Below are 20,553 nucleotides of genomic sequence, written 5' to 3' on the forward strand. Positions count from 1 at the left end.
GAGAAGCTTCTTGGCTTGAGGAAAAACACCCAGGATCTAGCACTGGACCTCTCCCTCCATCTTCACTGGACCTCTCCCTCCATCTTTTTCTGCACAACTTTTTTTTTGCACAATGACACTAACACTGGACTGTCACTTTAACTCTGGACTTGCACAGTGCCACTTTATATACACCATACTGCACATGGACACTTTAAGGACAATCATTAAAACCATACGCATTTATGTATATACATATATTTTTCACATATATTTTCATATTATATATAGTTTTTATATAGTTTATACTTTTTATTTATCTACCTCCTTTTGGTTTTATTTTTATCCTTAATTCCATTTCTTTTTATGCTCGAATTACAGACAGACGTAAAAAAGCATTTAACTTCATGTCGTACTCCATATGGATGTGTATGTGACAAATAAATTTTGATTTGATTAAAAAAAAAAAAAAAATTACAATTTAAGCATAGAATCAAATCCTCTCCTTTCAGTAAGTCTGTAATTATTTTTCAATAAGATGTCAACAGGTGAAGGTGAACAAATACCCGATTAATCATTTAAAGTGAAAATTGTATAGTTGATGAATTATATCGAGCACTTATAAAGCGATAACCCAAACGGAAGCTCGGTGCTTTAGATTCTCCTCTTCCAATTTCACAAAAAAATAGAAAAAAAACAAAAATGAAAAAAAAAAAGCGCGAACAATGTGTAAAAAAAATTACAATTACAATGTAAGGTACATTTAAAAAATAATACATTTTAAATATAATAACATTTTTAGCTACGCCATATTGTATTTTTTCACACTTTGTTCACACTTAATTTGATTTATATTATTTTTTACACTGATTTCTGTATTCTCATGTGATTTCTACACACAGTTAGATACACGATACCTCTATGTATATAATACTGTGTGTGTGTGTGTGTGTGTGTGTGTGGTCTATTCAGACTCTTAGTATAATAAAACTAAGCAAAAAATGCAGGTCACTGAGGTGACTCTCTAAACCCAGAGTTTTTTGTTATTGTTTATTTTTAAATTCAGCCATTATTGTTAAGCATTCAGGGTCACACCACCCTCATAGTCCTCACTAGACAAAACACTAGTCTGTTGTCATGTCACTTGTTATAAGCTTTGACCAATCACTGCACTGATTTCTTTAATCTGTTCTTGAATCCAATATGTAGAATGCTAATCTTTGAGCTAGTGGATAATCCTGAGGGGATTATATATCGCACGATGTCACGCAGGTTTACTTAGAATACAACTTCACGTGTGATTTTTACTGCACTGGATTATCACAGTTTTCGCTCATCTTGCTTCATTCATTTGTGCTTGTAAGAAAAAAACTCTTGTAAATGTGTAATTAAACTAAACAGCCTAAATTTCTCACCACATGCTCCAAACTATATCAGTAAGGTATTAAAAGAGGCAGTTTTTCTCCCTAGCATGTGTCTTTTGTGAATGCTAAGCAAAACCTGATTTACGTAGCTAATAGTTCTGCAAACGGCACAAACCTCGTGCTAACGAAAGGTCAGGATTTGCATTCGGCATTAGAGCGTGGAGCCAGAGAAAGAAAGGAAGGCAGCGTGAAGGAAGAAAAATTAACACGGAATGGTGAGAGACTTCAGCGCTGAATATTTATGACACTGAAAATACATGCAATTAACTGTTTAATTAATCGCATTAATGCGGTCATACATATGCATGCGTCTTTTGTTGGGCTCTGTAGGTGGAAATAGAGATGTGGGGAAAAAATACCAGCATTCCGACAAAAGCCTGCTCGTCGTTTATGCATACCTTCATATTCGGGTTTTGACACTAAGAAAAAAAGAAATAAAAAATCCGGCACTTAAACCGATTAAGTCATGCATAAATAGGTGCGAAAGAAAGCTCATTAAACTCAAAGTTAGCCGAAGAACTAAGTGAAGGACGAAAATGCAACATACACCCTTAGGAAAATAAAAAGCGTTCTCCGGGTGAAGATGTTCTCCCGTATAGAGAGGTTTTGCACGAATAGTTAGTGACTGTTGAATCAAACGATGCACTCACATTTGGTGACGACCCCCTCCAGCCGGATGATGTTTGGGTGATCGAACTGACCCATGATGCTCGCCTCGCTCAGAAAATCACGCCTCTGCTTCTCTGAGTATCCCGCTTTCAGACTCTTGATGGCCACATAGATCTCTCGCTTGCTTGGCAGCTTCAGGCGGCCGCTACACACCTCGCCGAATTCCCCTTAGGAGTTGAATGCAAAGCGTTAGTACTGATATGACAAAGAAAAAGAGAAAAGAAGAGTAGAACAGGGCGAGAGTTGCTCTGCAGGCAACTGTTTTGCGTGACTCAAATTTGTTGATTTAACTCTGTATTTAAAGCATAATAACAAAATTATTACATATAGCACCGACAACATACATCTGTATGAGCTACATGGCTATATAGAGAAAGTAACAGGAAACGTGTTGATTAAAAAAAGTACTCTTTGAGATCCGTCGAAGAAGAAGAAGCTTTTATTTGTCACATTTTTTCGCATATCAGAACATTAGAAGTTGGATCGGAGTGCAGGGTCATCCGTGATACAGTGGCCCTGGATCACTGAGAACTAGGGACCTTGCTCAAGGGACCAACAATGGCCGCTTGGAAGTGATGGGACTTGAACCCCAATTTCAACGACCGGCTAGCTCTCACTTATCATATGACAAGCACTAAATGGGAACATTGAAGGCTAACATGCTTTGTCTGAGACATGAAATCGGTCGACCGTATCTTTTTTGAACTCGTACTGCATCACAGGGCAGCACAATCCAACAAAGTTCCCTCATCTGCATTCATGAACTGATATATAGAGCTTCTGTGATCGCAGCCAGAATGTGCCGTTGTCCGACATGGCAACCAATGGAACGTTTATAATAAATGTAAATGTAACTAATGAACATAATTATCATTTCTGAACCCAAGCACAGATGTAACTCCAACGTGACCACACCCACTTATGCTGTAAACAATCTGGGATTTGTAGAGACTCCTACAGTAAAAGTACTACTATGTCCATAGACACATTTTGATATACAGGGTCTACGTTTCCTTGCCAAGATTATTATTCCTTCATGCTCTATTCCCAAGACGATGGTTTACTGTACTTTGGGTTGGTTCCCAGTGGTTTCTCTTTTTAGATAGTGATTTCTTTGAACTTTGTACAGACGCAACCAAAATGCTAAACTTGATGAATAGCGCTTCTGTTTCGGGCAGAACTCTGGCATCAAACCTACTACTAAAGCAACTATGGAGTTTTTTTAAAAGGTCAAAGAGCGGAAAGTTTTTAACTGGAAAAATCGACTGACAATTCTGACATTAAACTTACTAGGAAATGCGGAAAATATACTAAATATGATAATTTGGTCAGTTTGGTCATTTGACAATTTCCACCCACTGGCTAGCTCTCGCGTATCACATGACAAGCACTAAATGGGAACGGTGAAGGCTAACACGCTTTGTCTGAGACATGAAATCGGTCGACTGTATCTTTTTTGAACTCGTACTGCATCACAGGGCAGCACAATGCAAGAAAGTTTCCTTATTCATGATCTGACACATAGAGTTGCTGTGATTGCAGCCAGAATGTTCCATTTTCAGGATAGGAAAGCTGTATAAAAGAACATGCCTTCAAATTAAAGCAGACGTTTTACACTTCAATACAGTAATTACTGCTTTATTTTATTTAAAAAAAAATACACGGGCATTGTTGCACAAGGATTTAAGTCTTACTGTAAGCATGACCCTGTGAGACAGTACGCAGTCTGGGGGGGGGACGAAGTTTTACAAAACGGTGGCAGTCCTTTGTGTGTGAGGATAAGACGATCCAGACATGCTGTAATTAAACAACTCAGTCTTTGGCGCAGTAGTTTAATAACAGCATTTGCATCTTAAAATAATTTCTTTAGAGGCGGTTTAATTTGGAAAGCGAGACCCGCAGAGAGGCAAATCGTTTACGACGGCTCATGCGGGTTAATATGCTGACATCGAGTATGTGCACGTTGTTGTATCTTCTTGGTACTAAAATGATCTCTTTCATTGACAGACAGATTGGCACACATTTTTACATTACAGGTGCACCATTATCACAAGGTTACTGATTTTAGAAGAAGTAGAACTTTAAAGATTGGGGTCAGAGCACAGGGTCAGCCATGATAAAGCACCACTGGAGCAGAGAAAGTTAAGGTCCTGTGGCAGCTTGGCTGTGCTGGGGCTCATACCCTGATCCTCTAATCAATAACCCATAACTTTAACCACTTGAGCCACTGCCCAGCTGTTATATTAGGCTTAAATAGCATATGGTCAATGAAATGCTTGAAATTACTTCCGACTTCTGTTTATTCTTCTGTTATTCCTTGTCCTTTACAATATTAATATACTTTGGTCAAATTGGCGTATAATAATTAGAATGTAATGTATTATGAATCTCGTAATGTAATCCTGCGTTCCATAATCGGCCATAATCGGTGATGGGAGCCAAAACAAATAACAGACTTGATAAATAAATGTAAATATACACAAAAGTGTTTTATATGACTCACCGGCACCAATGACTCTTTCTATGCGGATGCTGGAGGCGTCAATTTCCTTAGCGAAATCGCGAATGGCTTGATTGGGGTCCTCGTAGGTATGGGGATGAATGTAGGTCCTGCTTCCTGGCAATTTGACTGCAATGACGGCAAGCAATTAGTCATCTTACTATTATGGGTCACCGTGTCATTTAATGTTTTCAGCAGTCTTTGTAAAATGTTTAAACAGCAGCGCTCGAGAAATTCCGGTCATTTCTATGATTAATGCATCAAGCCTTCGGATGGTTGGGTGAAAAGTAAAACCCCGTCTTGAATTACTACTTGTAGACGTTTACCTGACACGTTTACATTTCGTTTATGAGCTGAGACATGACTGAGTAAACTGTAAACGCCAGAAAATTCCACAAAAAATGATTGGAGCGCCTATATATTTTTAACACCGCGGTTGCCTCAAAATACGACGGTTCTCATGACAGCGCATCAAGGGAACGACTTTTACCTCTGCCGTGCTGAAACTGCATCTTCTCCTCGTCGGGATCTTGCTTCGCTTTGATGTAGCCGCAATGTCTGCAAACACATGATACATAAATATATATATAAAAAAAAGAGATTTTAGTGATAGAATAAGCGTTTTATATTTTAGCACCGGAGATTTGGGATTGTTTCAAAGCTTGTGAGCTATAATCCTGCAAACAGAATACACCCGATGGCCAGCATTCATATCGCTCGTGCTGGTTTATTTAATTAGCAGATCATGTTGACATGTAAAGAATTGGTTTGAAAGCTAGTCGTCTAACTTAAACATCCACTTTTTAGATCTGTGGTGAGGTGAAAAGCACCTTAAAGCATACAATATGTTGGGATTTGATTGGGAGAGAAAATAACAATTCATACTCTGAAGCTGTTGTCATTATACAGGTGAACATGAATAAAAAAAAAAGGAATTAACAGGAATTAACATCATAGAATTTGAGATGTCTTGTTATAAATATTCAGGATTTGAGCTGGCAATTTAAAAAAAAAAGTTTTTTCTCTGTCCTTATACTGGCAGGTTTGCTAAAAAAAAAAAAAAATCGTGCTCTATCGATAAAAATATTGAATTTAATTTTCATTAGCAATGTTCATAATATAAGCTCCCAGCAGGCAAAAATTAAAACAAAAAAAGATGGATGTCATGCCTAAACTCTGTTTTGATTATAGCCCGTGGCAGATATCAGCTTCTCATATTTCTCTCATATTTTTTGGTCTTCAATTATTTTTTCTCCCCCCTGTTGTAGACTAACATGAATTGTACAATTTAATTTTATTGATTTTTATTATGCAGAAGATAATTACTACAGGCTCCAGTGCATGGAAGGGTGGAAAATAAATACAACAAGAATAACGACACAATGTCCTCTGAGGCTTGACAACAGCACCGGTTGAATAACGCTGCTTTAAAATAAATAAATAAATAAATAAATAAATAAATAAATAAATAAATATTTAAAAAACAGGCAAAAATGATAACCTTACAAATATCTGGCAACCTTAAAGGTGTTCACTAGTAACACCTTGAGCTGAAAATATTTTTTCTTAAACACGTTACACAGGTACTTGATTTATTTATTTATTTATTTATCCATCCCTTTCTTTTATTTTGAACACCTTCAAGGTATCCAGATATTTGTGGCACCACAGTGAACAGGACACAAATATTTTATTACATCTAAAATATTTAAGGATTTCTGATAGGATTTGTTTTAGTTTCGAATTGAGTCGTGCTATTTTTTTAATACCTGATCAAATAGAACGGCTTTTGATAGAAAAAGGAACAAAAAAACATCCAAAGTGTTATTTGTTTTATTACCCGGCTCTTGTTTTGCATTAAGAGTTTGGCTCTTGGGTTCGAAATTGCTCTTTCCTGTAATTTCCTGCTGCGTGTTCTTTCAGCATATGTTCGTCCTAATTTAAAGCACATAAATCACTCACGGGTGAAGGTGAACAAGAAAAGGAGGGGAAATCAGAGGCGATTTTAGCAGAGATTAGCGTTTCCTAGACAGGTACGGAATTAATCATGACATTGTTTACTAACAGCGTGAAATCTGGAACGTGAATAATTACTATGGAAATGTATTCAGTCCCGGTGATAAACATGCACAAGTGCTTGCAACACAAACTATTCTTGTGGTTTTTCGCTTTAGCATTTTTAGCTGTTTGTGTATTTGTGCGTCCTTTAAAACTACATGAGAATGTGTATTTTCAAGTTTACATATTTTGAAGCTGACTTCGTCCCACACACACACACACACACACAGGCAAACTCTCAAGGGGATCCATCTGTCCAGCCAATTAGTCATGTTTACATGATTTCCAGCTGGTGGTTGAATCAGTCAAAGAAAATCAGTATCAAACTGGAGTTGAGCTCTATTGCAATTGTGTGTGTGTGTGTGTGTTTGTGTGTTACAAAACAACACCCTAGCTAGCTAGCCATATCCGGAACTTTCCGACCAGGGAACGGCACTGTTACTCCTCCTTCTCTTCATTATTGACAAATTAACATCTCCCTGAAAAGAAATCTGAACGGAATCGTAATAAACAAAAATAAAGGAATGTCAGGTCACAATTTGCTGAGGTAAAATTTATTTATTTAAATAATAAAATTTAAATAATAATAAAAATTTATTCTGCACCGTATTTGTAGAAGTGTACCAAGTTTAGGCTTCCTAATCAAAGTATATTTATTCCAGTCATTCCAGTATACAATCCATTAGAGTGCTGCAAATATACCTGTTGCCTTGTGTGTGTGTGTGTGTGTGTGTGTGTGTGTGTGTGTGTGTGTGTGTGTGTGTGTTTTCTAGACCGTTCTCTCTCACCATTCCTGCAAACAGATCTAGGCTTCAGCGGAATGGAGATCTCCTTCTTTCAGAGCTGTACAAACTCCATTTGCATATCAATTTACTTTTCTCCCTGCAACATGCTGTCAGTTGAGAGTAATTTTTCATGCAACTGCTGTGTCTTTTCCTCCAGGGGAACTCAGCCCTACTGTTACCTCAGCACGCTACCCTATACTTCTGCAGCTTTTATTTCCGAACCTGCATATTTGCTAGATTTCCCTAACTATATCTGCTAACTTTTACCTCCTCATCTCTGACTCTCTATATGTCCACTGCTAATCGTCCAATTTCTCTACTTGCTTTATACTTCTATTCTCTTGTGCCACAGAATATCAGTGCCAGTACATGAGTGAGGAGAGACTATGTTTTTTTTTATCATTGTTGCCTTGGTTTAATTGAGGTTTTTACATGGCTACTTTGATGTAACTATGAATTTACCTTGGCTTTTTTGGTTTACCAAGGCATCTTCAGTTGAATTATGGATTTCCTCTTGGTACTTTGGCTTAACTATGAGTTTACCTTAGCTACTTTGGCTTAACTATGAGTTTACCTTGGCTTTTTTGGTTTACCTAAAGTTTATCAAGGCAACTTCAGTTGAATTATGGATTTCCTCTGGGTACTTTGGCTTAACTATGAGTTTACCTTAGCTACTTTGGTTAACTATGAGTTTACCTTAGCTACTTTGGCTTAACTATGAGTTTACCTTGGCTACTTTGGCTTAACTATGAGTTTACCTTAGCTACTTTGGCTTAACTATGAGTTTACCTTGGCTACTTTGGCTTAACTATGAGTTTACCTTAGCTACTTTGGCTTAACTATGAGTTTACCTTGGCTTTTTTGGTTTAGCTAAAGTTTATCAAGGCAACTTCAGTTGAATTATGGATTTCCTCTGGGTACTTTGGCTTAACTATGAGTTTACCTTAGCTACTTTGGTTAACTATGAGTTTACCTTAGCTACTTTGGCTTAACTATGAGTTTACCTTGGCTACTTTGGCTTAACTATGAGCTTAACTTAGCTACTTTGGCTTAACTATGAGTTTACCTTGGCTTTTTTGGTTTACCTAAAGTTTACCAAGGCAACTTCAGTTGAATTATGGATTTCCTCTTGGTACTCTGGCTTAACTATGAGTTTACCTTAGCTACTTTGGTTAACTATGAGTTTACCTTAGCTACTTTGGCTTAACTATGAGTTTACCTTAGCTACTGTGGCTTAACTATGAGTTTACCTTAGCTACTCTGGCTTAACTATGAGTTTACCTTAGCTACTTTGGTTTAACTATGGTTTTACCATGGCTACATTGGTTGGACGTTTTTGGGCTTTACCATAGTTTCACAATGACTAATATGGGTTTACCATGGTTTCACCAATATGTCTACAGGTTTACTATGGATAAACCATGGTTACTTGGTTTTACTTTGAAAAACATCAAGAAAACACTATGAATATTTTTTTTTTTTTAGATATATAATGTATGGAAATTCTGCCTATAGTCTTGAGTGCACAAGTTTTTGGAATCTTAGATCACTACTCAATACCGAATCTCTGCAGATCTAAGATCTATCTAGGGCAGGGGAGTCCAAGCTTATCACAAAGGGCAGGTGTGGGTGCAGATTTTCATACCAATCAAACAGAAGCCACAACTAATTTCAATTGTTCGATCATTTGTGGCACCTGCCGCTTCCGGATAAGATTGGACACACATGGTGTAGGGTCTACAGTATATATTACAATCCTATTAATTAGAGCTATAATAAATACAAATAAATGCATCAGTATTAAATCAGTATTAAAGTATTAAAAATGTTAGCTAGGATTCAAGAAGGAGGAGAAATTAAGTCCCCAGCTGGCAATGAAATTATTTTTCATGCATTGACAGTGTCTACATTTTGTGGGTGTTGAATATTACACTATATGATCTATTTTCCAATGCTAGTGTTGAGGCCCAGAAAAGCCCTTCCCTTGAAATTCAGAGATGTGCACAGATAGAGATCAAATGCAGAACCCGCCATTTCAGAGATAAGAGAACACCTTTAAAATGTGCTGGAAACACAATAAATATGGATGGGATGGGCCTTTGAAGGTCTTGAATATGGATCTAATGGATGTTCAAATAAACGTTGAGAGCACTCTTCAAACATAAAGACCAGAAGTCTGAGACCAGCGACGGTGGATACGAAATGGCGCGATGTACGACATCGCCTTTCGATATACTTCACTGGACAAGCAGGGTTTCATTGGGTCAATAAAAGAATGCTGACCATGGAAACAAAAGCTGATATAGTGGCTAGCGTGTTGCAGAAGAGACATAAAAATGGACAGCAGAAACATGAAGGAGGGTCAGGGTATTTCCTGCTGGCAGTGTATTCATCTCCATTAAAAGCTCCCCAGCCTGATGTCCTTGCCAGCTGTCTTGATCTTACTCTCAATTAGGGCAAAAAAATGGTTTCAGATATTCCCATGACTAGCACTACCCTTTCCACACCGCCCCTTACGGATCATGGACTGCACCAAGATCATCTTGTAATGGAACTCATTTCATATATAGAGTACAGTCAATCTTATTTTACAGTGGACAACTGTCACGACTGGAACCCGAGCTGGAATCCATTGCGCTCATGAATTAATGGATAATCAGAAATGCTTTGATGTGATGTACAAGGCTCAGCTGAAAATGGAGGGATAATAAGCCTCCTGGGGAACTTGTCAGTCCTTAACCAGAATTTCCATTTTCACTGAAAAGTACTTGCTAAATAAATAAATAGATAGATATTATATTATATTTTAGCCACATTATCCTGGGCTTGTAGAAGTCAAAATAATGGCCTTGAAAATGTTCATATTAATACTACTTTATATCTGACACTGACATCCACAGGATTGTTAGACATGCCTGATTATACTGGTGAGGTTTTAAGCAATTTTATGGAATGAATTTTGTAGACTCTAAAAATACCACTCAAGGTCAATATTAAGCGAATAAATAAAAAGGCTCTTTTTATGTTTTGCATGGAAGACATTAGAGAAGGCAGCATTTATTTATTATATGTCAGTGCATGGTATAAAAAATAAAATGTAAAATAAGAGACTGTGCTGGATCAAGTGCTATTTTATATCCTGTAATTTTGTATGCATATCCTGTTATATGATGTAAATGTTTGAACTAAACAGACATGGCAAGACTAATAGTTTTTAGTTGTATTGCTCTCCATCTAAATTTGTTAAAAAACAAAAACAAAAAACATTTCTAGTTTATTAAATCTTATTTTCTAATTCTTCTGTCCTATGACAGCTACCAGTCTGGGAAAGAGAAGGTTCACCGTCATTCATTTCCTCAAAGTGATCTTGATGCAGCTGAACACGCTTGGATGAGAGTACTAACCACCATCTTCTGGATGTCATCTGTGATTGGTTAGTGCTGAGTGAGTGAAGAAAGGAGAGAGGACTTCCATCTGTCCCTGACAGAAATCAGGACCAACAATACTCTATCCATTGCTCAGATTCAATGATAGGATTCAAATTTGTGCTATCTCAAATATGGGGGAAGAATTTCTCAAAAAATTATCACCATCACTCAAACTACAGATTTCAGCCACCCGATCTCCTGATGTCCACGTCCAGCTTGCTGAAAGACATGCTCTCGAAAGTGCATGATGCAACGCCGCATCCACCGATAATGCCTAATTGTCCGTTTTGATTACCTAGTTTTTGGTTGTGACTTCAAAAAGAGACGTGTCCTCTTTCACCAATAAAGGAGCGACCTTGAAATAAGCGTCATGTCGGAAAAATACAGCCACCAGGAGCACGGCTGATATGCTGCATTTTTATGATGCAGATGGTGAAAAATGTGGTGCATATTTTCCTCAGACCTTCATTTGGTCTCTAAGCACATTATTAAAAGCTTTCAAAATGACGTAAAATTGTCCGGTCAGCGCTCACTAATCAAATTACTACAATACAGAACATAGCATGGCGAGAATATGGTGCCCGGGTGCCAATTAGAGTTATACAGTGTGAGAGAGATGTCCAGAGAGAAAGACAGAGGACATGACATTGCAAGTGCGAGCCTATCTCCGGCTCCACATTTTCAGAACGCTGTAATGCTTTAGTCATGGTGTCTGACGGAGGCAATGATTTGTACCGACGACAGGCCTTTAGGGCAGATTCGCTGATTTGGAACACTCGTCTGTGTTGTAGTAGTCAAGCCGGGTCACAGCAAATGGCTTTATTTGTCCCGAGTTTGTAGATGACATGCTTATCATATAATAACCTCACGAGCGAAAGTGTAATCTATAGTCAGTGCATTGTCATCTTTTTCATTAACTTATAATCTTTCATTTCGTAGCTTCTCTCTATCCCGTTAATAAAGTAGACCTGGATGCTATCCAGTGCACACTACTTAAAAAAGAAGATTCATTCCAAAGTCATTATTAGAGAAGGAAACGAGATTAAATGGAGATGTCCGACAAATGCACGGCCATGTCTCCAAAGAGTGCAAGGGGAAAACATTCAATTTGGAGCCTATTCATTAGGGTAATTGTGGACGCGGAAGGCGATAATGAGAAAGGGAGGCCAGTGCATGAGGGCAGGTTTTTACTAGTTTGATTCACTACCGGCCAATTAATAAGGACACTCAACCGCAGCAGGCTGCCCGGAATGCTCATGTATGCAAGGCTAGCAATAAAAATCTCATTTGTGAAGCCTGGCAAAAGAGCTACGCGGAACAGCAACGAAGAACTCCAGGAGTTATTCTTCAAATGTCAATATAGATCAAAGCAGTGATTTTTAGTTATCCAGCTCAGGCCAGATGCTGATGAGTAATTAGAATAGAAGATCAAAACAGTTCAAAAAACAACTCTTTCCTCTTAAGTTTATAGCTTTATACTGGTATCTTTCAATTGTTAATTCTAACGGAGCATTAGCATTATCTAGCATTAGCATGTGAGGCTAAGACTTCAAGAAGCAGACTACAGGACTAAAGTGCAGATGAGTCGGCAGCGTTGAGAGTAATATAATAAACTGTTAGTCGTAGTCAAAACAGAGCAATGTTTTAGACAATCAACATTTAAACTAATACAGTTGCCTGGCTATGAAAGCCCAGCCATGTAAAGATACACAGTTAAGACACCCGAGGGCTGCGTTTAACATCATCAAATGTCGTAGGCCACTCCATCACATTAGGAGAATGAGGAATCCATTATACCATCAGCATGATCATGCTAAGTGTGTGTGTGGGGGGGGTCTGGTGTCTTCTGTTGGCAGTAGACAGTCTACAGACTTAACAGTAGAACAATGCCACTCATGCAATTTGTGAAACCATTTGGCAGGCTCACTCTGCCCATTGTACTATGAAGGCAATGCTTCTCACTTTCCAGCACTGGCACCTATCCTTTTGACACAGATGAACAAAAGTGCTACACAAGCATAGTTCTGGCTGATGGGAAATGCCATCATGCTGTTCAAAGTTTCCCAGACACTGAACTTGCATGCCAATTTCTAAGTTCCTAAAGCCAGATTGGTTATTACCAAGAAACTTGGAGTAAAGGCAATCTGATCGAGGCAAATATGTATAACGTTGGAGTTATGAAAGCCGTCCAACACTTTAATGTTTTGTTTTCCTCAGGTTACAGAGATAATTAGCATACAAATGTGCATCTGTTTTACATACAGCTTCATCATCATTAAATATCAGGTCTAACCCAAGGCAGGGACCAGATGCTCGACTTTAACAGTACTGTGCAAACAAAGAATATTTCTTTCTTTAGATTAGACAGATTTGAAGGTTTTCTGGTGGACTTCGTTCTTGATTATAAAGACATTTTAATCTGTACCAGGCTTCCCGAGAGATATGCCATTCTTTTGCCTTAACTCTCAGATTTGAGATTAGGTCGGAGAATTAAAGACAAACCCAGATTGTTATGCAATTATTTTAGATTGTTTGTGGGAAGGCAACCTCTATATATGCCTGTCCTAGTTCATCCCTGCATCTGTAGATGCTCTGTAGACCACCAAGCTCCAACTCTAAAAGAAACCACTTGAGTTGAGTGAAGTTCAGGATAAACACTATAAAGCTGTAGATCGCCGGCAACACATACGACAGGATACAAATTTGTCAAAATCAAAAAGGGGTAGCCTAAAAATGAGGAAGTAGGGAGTATGGAAATAGCACTAACATTTTGCCAGGCCCACTGGGTAGGCTCATGGGAGTTTGACACACTCTCCCACATCGTTAGCATTCAACTGGCAGATTTTAATTGCTTCTCAGGGAAACAGAACTGGAGAAAGAATGGAAGGAATCAGTCTGATGTGTACTCACCATCTGGTAGCTTGGAGACTTGGAAATAATGTTTGAATGCAGTGTGGCGTGCCAATATGAACTTCCTGCGTGCTAGACAAGTACATCAAAGCTGTGAATTCTCACAACATAGTATGGCTCTCCACTGAGAGGTGTTTGAGCTGGGAAAGGGGCTTGTTAGTGAAGATTGGCAGAGTTACTGTACACTAGTCTGGACATCCTGGAATTTCAACCATGGTTCTCTGGATGTAGTGCCATATGGTGATTAGCTCAATAGATTCATCCAATACCACAAATTCAGCAAAAGTAAGTCCTCAACCATTTTTCTCAAGAATCTGGCCACCTTCCAACTCAAACCAAAATAACAATAAACCCAACAATTTTTCAGAATCTATATCAGGCAAGGGAAGCCCATTCCTGAATTCCCTCCACTTGCTCCCTCACTTATTCAAGTCACTTGTCTGCAAATCCATAAACCGCCCCATTTCAACTACCTAAAGCCCTGCACTGCGCGACATTTCCTTACACGCACCATCCATCAAGGACCCTGCAAGAAAAATGTGCATCAAGACCGTTCTCTGTCCTGATACCGATGTGGTGGAATGAACTTCCCTTGACAGACTAAATCGTTGCAAACAGAGAATGAGATCCTTCCTTTCCAAAAAGGACTTCATAGACCCTGTGTAGAGGAGGATCTGCTTTTGACAGAAACTACAAAGCATCTGATAAGGCCATCTACGAGAAAGGAACCTAAGGTCATAGCAGTACTAAGTCAAAGTGAGTGGACTCAGAAGCACTTGAAAACATTTCTCCTTTTAAGAGTTTTTCTAAAGACTTCTAAGACTTTTACAGGAAATTTCTGCCAAAGATCCTCAGCTGCATCTCGCATTTACTTGCTACGCTACTAGAAACAGAGTTCCTTATGTGTTCCTTAGAGTTCTTAACAGATCTATCTTGTATAGTAGAGACCCCCCGTTGTACGGTAATACATACAAGCCTTAAGCAATCCCTCAGACACCAAGCAACAAAAGTTTGGCTTGTTGGAACCTTTTTCAAAAGGTCTAACGCAGTTCACTCCGTGAAAAGAATTTTTGCTATGAAACGATCTGCGAAACCTCAGTAGCAAACTAAATGCATTCCTTCCAAAGATGGAAAGAAGAGCAAGCAGCTTGAAAGAAAGCCAACTTGTGTACTGTTTGCTATTTTTACAACTATTCCATATAGTCCTCAATTTGTGCCCCCAAAGTTACAAACAATCGAACTGGAGCAAAACATCATGGGACCTGCTATTGTACTGTACTGAACTGTACTGTACTGTACTGAACAAAAGGCTAAATCTGTCTAGCATTTTTTGGTTTTCAACATAGAGGAAACAATATTGGCACTAACCATTATTACAGCATTCAAGTAAACAAAGAGAGGAGGAAAAGAGACGATGGAGGGAGATGGAGAGAGGAAAAGAAACAGAAAATGTAAAAATAGAAATAAACGTTGAAAGGAACGACAGAATGACGACAGATGTTGAATAGCTTGTTGGTGATGCCGATGTGTGGCCTTTTAGCTCTTCGCTCTGTCTCGTTCTCTTTCTGTCTCAATCTTCACCTCTCCTTTTCTCCTTTTCTGTCTCTCAAGTGTTCGCTTTCATCTTCTCAGAGGACACACACACACACACGCACGCACTGTCCTCGGGCTCTTTGACACCCCCACCCTCCCCCACTCTTCTTGTATGGCTTTCATTTTGCCTGAAGCTAGAAAAAAAAAGAGCAGGAAGGAAGAATTCATGGCTGCATATTGACACGTGTGTGAAAGCTACAAAGTGCCTCATTTGCGCCTTCATCCGTCTTCACTACTGAAAGTGGTCTCTATGCTCTCATCAGGTGTAAAGTGTAAGCAGGCAAAGAAACAGATTCATGTAGTGAAATCGTGTGTGTGTGTGTGTGTGTGTGTGTGTGTGTGTACACTTTTTACAACTGTGTTCTATCTTGATCAGGAAAGCCCAGCTTGGAGTTTTAAAGATTTCTCTTTATTTATATGTTAATAAGCCCAAGCCAGGTAGTTAAACTGTGTGTGTCAGTCTCTCTCTCTCTCTCTCTCCCTCTCTCTCTCTGTGCGTGTGTGTGTGTGTGTGTGTGTGCATTTTGGGTCTGATTAGGTCTGGCCTCAGTCAATCCCTAAGTAGAGCACTCAGTGTGATCACCTCCGATCAATGCTAACATTTTTAGAGACTTCAATGGGAGCTCAGTATTCAGAGAACGACTATTTAATTCAGCCGGAGCGGATTCCTGAGCAAACAACTTATTCATGCCTCCGGTGAGTCCTTCAGGCTTAGTAGTATCTAAGGTACTACACAATACATATACACCAAATCAACTACAAACAAATTTATTTGTACATTTTGATGGAAAGATTGCTTATAGCGGCCAACAACTGTTATCGAGATACACAGACACACACACATATATATATATATATAGATATAGCTGTTGTATTAGTGGAATAAACTTTAATGTTGTAACCTTTTGAGTAAAACAATTTTGTGGCAAAAAGCATAATATTGCTGCATCACTGTTTATTCTCATGAGATAGCATATCTCAGTGTGTTTTCTTTCATAGTATAATATGGAATTATTAGAATAAATATAAATATCTATGGAGTCCATATTCACAGATTCACAGTGCATATGAAATTTTAAACTATACAATCACAAATGATTTTAAAGCTTTAGCCAAAAAGATCCTACCTTCCACTCACTACGAAGCATGCGATGAGGAAGATGAGCAGCACCACGCCTCCTGCTATCGACACCGCCAAGATGGTGGACTGGTTCGGATCTCCAATGGCCAGCATATCTAGGAGAAAGAGAAATAAATTACTGCGATGCCCCTCACTGTCTGTTGAGACACTGGATCTTTTAAAGATTCTGAAAATTAGAAAATGGCCATGTTACCGTTAAGCCGTAGGCCTTTTTTTTTTTGACGATGATTCCACCACTGTATGGATTTTTTTTTCTTTCAGAGCCATTACTCAAAACGTATCCATCATTTATCAAGGCTGGGCTGCGCATGAGTAAGTGCCCCTCTCGGGGAAAATGAAATGAATATCCTTAGCGACATGAATTGATTTCAAATTACATTCACTAACATTCAGCACTCAGAGAGCTGTGTGCTAGATATTAAACCAGTGCAGGACAAGAGGACTAGGGCAGGAAAGTGTCATTTATTAAAATACCAAAAGAAGGACGTGTAGTGAGTCAGGTGAATAAATATTAAAACAACGAGTTCTTACTTTTACACAGCCGTAGTGCCAGAAATTATGAACCAAATCCATTCAATGCGTGCTATATCACCCTCTGAGACCAAAGAACAAAGGGATTTATGGCTTTTATTAATACATTGCAATGAGGCATGAGCTTAAGCACCTCATGTCTAATTAAAAGAGTAATTAACGTGATGGATGCACAGTATTAAAAAAGTGACCTTGGACCAAGTCCTGCTGGGGCGTAACAGGGCTTCAATTAGTCAAACATGCGCCTCAGGTGCCAGGTACAACGGCCTAAAGATTTGTCGATGTGCGTGTCGATTGTTGTGAGCCAGCAGGTTTGTGAAACAGAGCTTTCCTTGTCCTTTCAGGCATAAAAATGTACACACGCTTCCTCTCTCTTGGGTAACAAAGGCAAAGAGGTAAGTAAGTCACACTCCACTTCACGGTATTAAAACAAAAACAAAGCGCTAAATCTCATAGCAGCTGCTCAAACAGACAAACACACACACACACACACACAAACAAACACACACACGCACAGAGGAGAAGAAAGAGAGAAAAACCTTGATAAAAGAAATGATCAAATTATTAATTTTCTCCTCAGGAAAAGCGACGGTTGCTAGGAACAAAAGAAAGCTAAGCAGGAATCAGTTAACATTTCCAGTCAGGGAGCAGCATTTTCAAATAAACATAAATAAATAAATAAATAAATAAATAAATAAATAAATAAATAAATAATCAAATAATCAAATAATGCTAAAACTTCCTCACTAGCTTTTTTTTCCCCACATAAATTGCTCAAATGATCAATTTTCTCTTCAGGAAAAGTGACAGTTGCTAGGAATTAAAGAAAGCTAAGCAGAAATCAGTTAGCAACCAAAGGATTATTATAAAAATGGTTATCACTGATGTATTATAACCCCAAAGTATCACTCTTACTTGTGGTAAAAAAAAAAGTTTCCAAGCCACTGTTTCACAAATGTCAGACAAATGCTAATTATTATTATTACTATTTTTTTTTGCTAATCTGTTCTCACTGATTGATGTTAGCCAAATTTTAGCCATTTTAGAAGTGAATTTTTTTTCTCTTCAGCCAGCTGCGATATTTAGCTATTCTTTGAAAATCTTGTTTGATTAGCATCGGATAAGCAACGAGTTCTACCTTAAATATTCATCAGGAGCCATTATAAAACTGCAGTAAAAGGATCTTCCAGTAAAAGCATAATGACAGTGGCATAAAAGACACAATAAAGACAAAGTAGAGGTAAGACAAGCAGGAACGAGAGACGAGGAAATTACCTTCCTGGCTGGTCTCCAGCTCGATCTCTCCACTGTAGCTGCCGTAGCCTCCGTCAGTTCGAGCTCGAACCCTGAATACATACGTAGTGCCCGGTTTCAAGCCTTCAACAGTCATCATGTTAGATTTTGTCTTTAGCACTGTGTAGTTCTGATCCCGCTGGTTCTAAAAGGACCAAAAAGGACATAGCAGTCATGAGAAAAACTAATAAACAGGTAAATACCTTCCCTGCTATGAATTGGCATGAATAATCAACATGATCTGGTATTAATTCTTAAACTCTAGTAAGGGTTTGCTAGCCTAGATTCATTTTTATAATAGTTACCTGTACATTAAATAACCGTAGCATAAACACTTTTTGAAGCTATACCATAGTAACATTAGCAATTTAGGCTAATGAAAATTAGCTAGCATCAAATAATACTCATAATGTTTTACTGGTCATGCTACTGTTTGTATCTTAACAATGAAGACATGCTAATGAGGATTAGTTAACCTGTTAGTTAACTGTTTCCTTAGGTAAATTTTGCACTAAACATTAGCATTCAGTCTAACAATTATAATGAATATGATTTTTTAAACCTTTAATAAATTAAAAATTAAAATTTAGTAACATTAGCATTGTAAGCAATGACCATGATGAGCATTAAACATTAACCATGACGAGCAAAAAACAGTAACTTCAGGAGAATTTAACGCATACTAATTTTCGATATTTATCAGGTAATGAAGCTGTGATAAATATAATAACATTAGCATTTTAGAGTAACCGTGAACAAAAGCTGATGATGTTTAGTGACAAAATCTACTTAGTATTACTATTATCTAACTTATTATGTTAAATGATATTACTTTTCAAGATACTTTGGGTATTTATTTGTTTTGATTTTTTTTTTTAATGTGAAGTTGTATTTTATTTTGTTAGCAACCATTCTGTGGTAAATTTAGCAACATTAACATTCTAGCTAACAATAAACAAGTAAACTTTAATGAAATTAAAGTTCATGTAAATGCCTTTTTAAAATATTTATAGCCCCAAAATTCCTTTGGTCAATTTATTTAAAATTGTTAGCATTTTATGCTAATTGCTTTTAGCATATATAGTATGAATGAATAAACCCAAACTAATCCTCCTTAGAATTTACTAATTGTTGGCTTACCATTCACATTTCTGTTTTCTGGTCAGAATCTTTTGAGAAATTTAGCAGTATGAACTAGCAATTTTAGGCTAACAAGGAAAATTCTAGGATGAGGATTAGTTAGCATAACTTAATTTTCATAATATCTGTGGTAATTGTTTATACTAACAATGAATACGCACAAATGTATTTGGTAATATTAGCATTTTATTGCTAATAATGAGAATGAATACTACCACTAATGTTCATAATGTTTAGCTTTTTAGGTAACAATGACAACGACTAAAAGCTAGAATGCATTTTCTTGTTCTGTCTTGAAAAATGCTAATGTTCTGGAATGAATTCCTGCACATTATTAAGAAAAATTAGCATTTAAAGGCAACACTGACTTTCATTATCAGGAGAATTAGCATTACAGGATTTAAGATCTGGGATTTCTGAGGTGCTCTTTTAACACAAAATGGGCAGGAAAAAAGTTTGAGTAGATCTTGTGATGGATTTAATAAAGGAACAGTCTCTGGATAATATTCGCTCTGAATTATTGAGTAGGTCGTGTTTAATAAATGGAAATGGCTGAAGTGAAAAAAGAGAAGGGAGGTACTAAGAATGTTACGAAGCAGAGAGCTCTTGTCGCTTTCTGCATCTTCATCTGATTAAAAAAAATTAGATCAGTTTCCTGTCATGAGTGTGTCGGATGTCCTAAGTGGGTAGAATGTCAACATCTGGCGCTCGAGACGACGTAGTGTCTCTGTGCGTGTCCTTAATGTGTTTGTTCAAAGTGTATAAGCTAGCGTTAAGCATACAAAGTAAATGTCCACCGAGAAATCAAAATGGCACCGGCTGTCACTCAAGCTTCAGTCTAGCTGTACGTGCAACCGATTTGATTTACTCCAACAGGGCATTCCGCCACCTAATGAACCCAGAACGAGCAAGTGTGTGTGTGTGTGTGTGTGTGTGTGTCACACCATCTGCCACAGACTCCTCAATGCCAGACACCCATCTGCATATTCAATATAAACTCATAACCCATAATCACGCTTAATCCGGCGTCTGGGTCCGTCCTTTTCCTCGACACACTCTTGTTCCTCGACACACTCCCAAAATCAGTCAAGAAGGATGTAAG

The 20,553-nt window shown here is 37.9% G+C and overlaps 1 protein-coding gene across 2 annotated transcripts in view; it reads right to left on the reverse strand.

Annotated features, from left to right (window-relative positions):
* epha4b (eph receptor A4b) overlaps window positions 1-20,553 on the reverse strand; it is a 99,410-nt gene that overhangs the window by 19,046 nt on the left and 59,811 nt on the right. For both annotated transcript variants that reach the window (XM_060873896.1, XM_060873897.1), the window contains exons 7-11: window positions 18,294-18,456; window positions 16,474-16,582; window positions 5,063-5,130; window positions 4,576-4,701; window positions 2,054-2,239 (exon numbers count right to left, since the gene is read on the reverse strand). In XM_060873896.1, coding sequence (XP_060729879.1) covers window positions 2,054-2,239; window positions 4,576-4,701; window positions 5,063-5,130; window positions 16,474-16,582; window positions 18,294-18,456 — 652 coding nt within the window. The remainder of the gene's footprint in view (window positions 1-2,053; window positions 2,240-4,575; window positions 4,702-5,062; window positions 5,131-16,473; window positions 16,583-18,293; window positions 18,457-20,553) is intronic.

Source organism: Tachysurus vachellii, chromosome 7, assembly GCF_030014155.1.
Source record: "Tachysurus vachellii isolate PV-2020 chromosome 7, HZAU_Pvac_v1, whole genome shotgun sequence".
Lineage (NCBI taxonomy): Eukaryota > Metazoa > Chordata > Actinopteri > Siluriformes > Bagridae > Tachysurus > Tachysurus vachellii.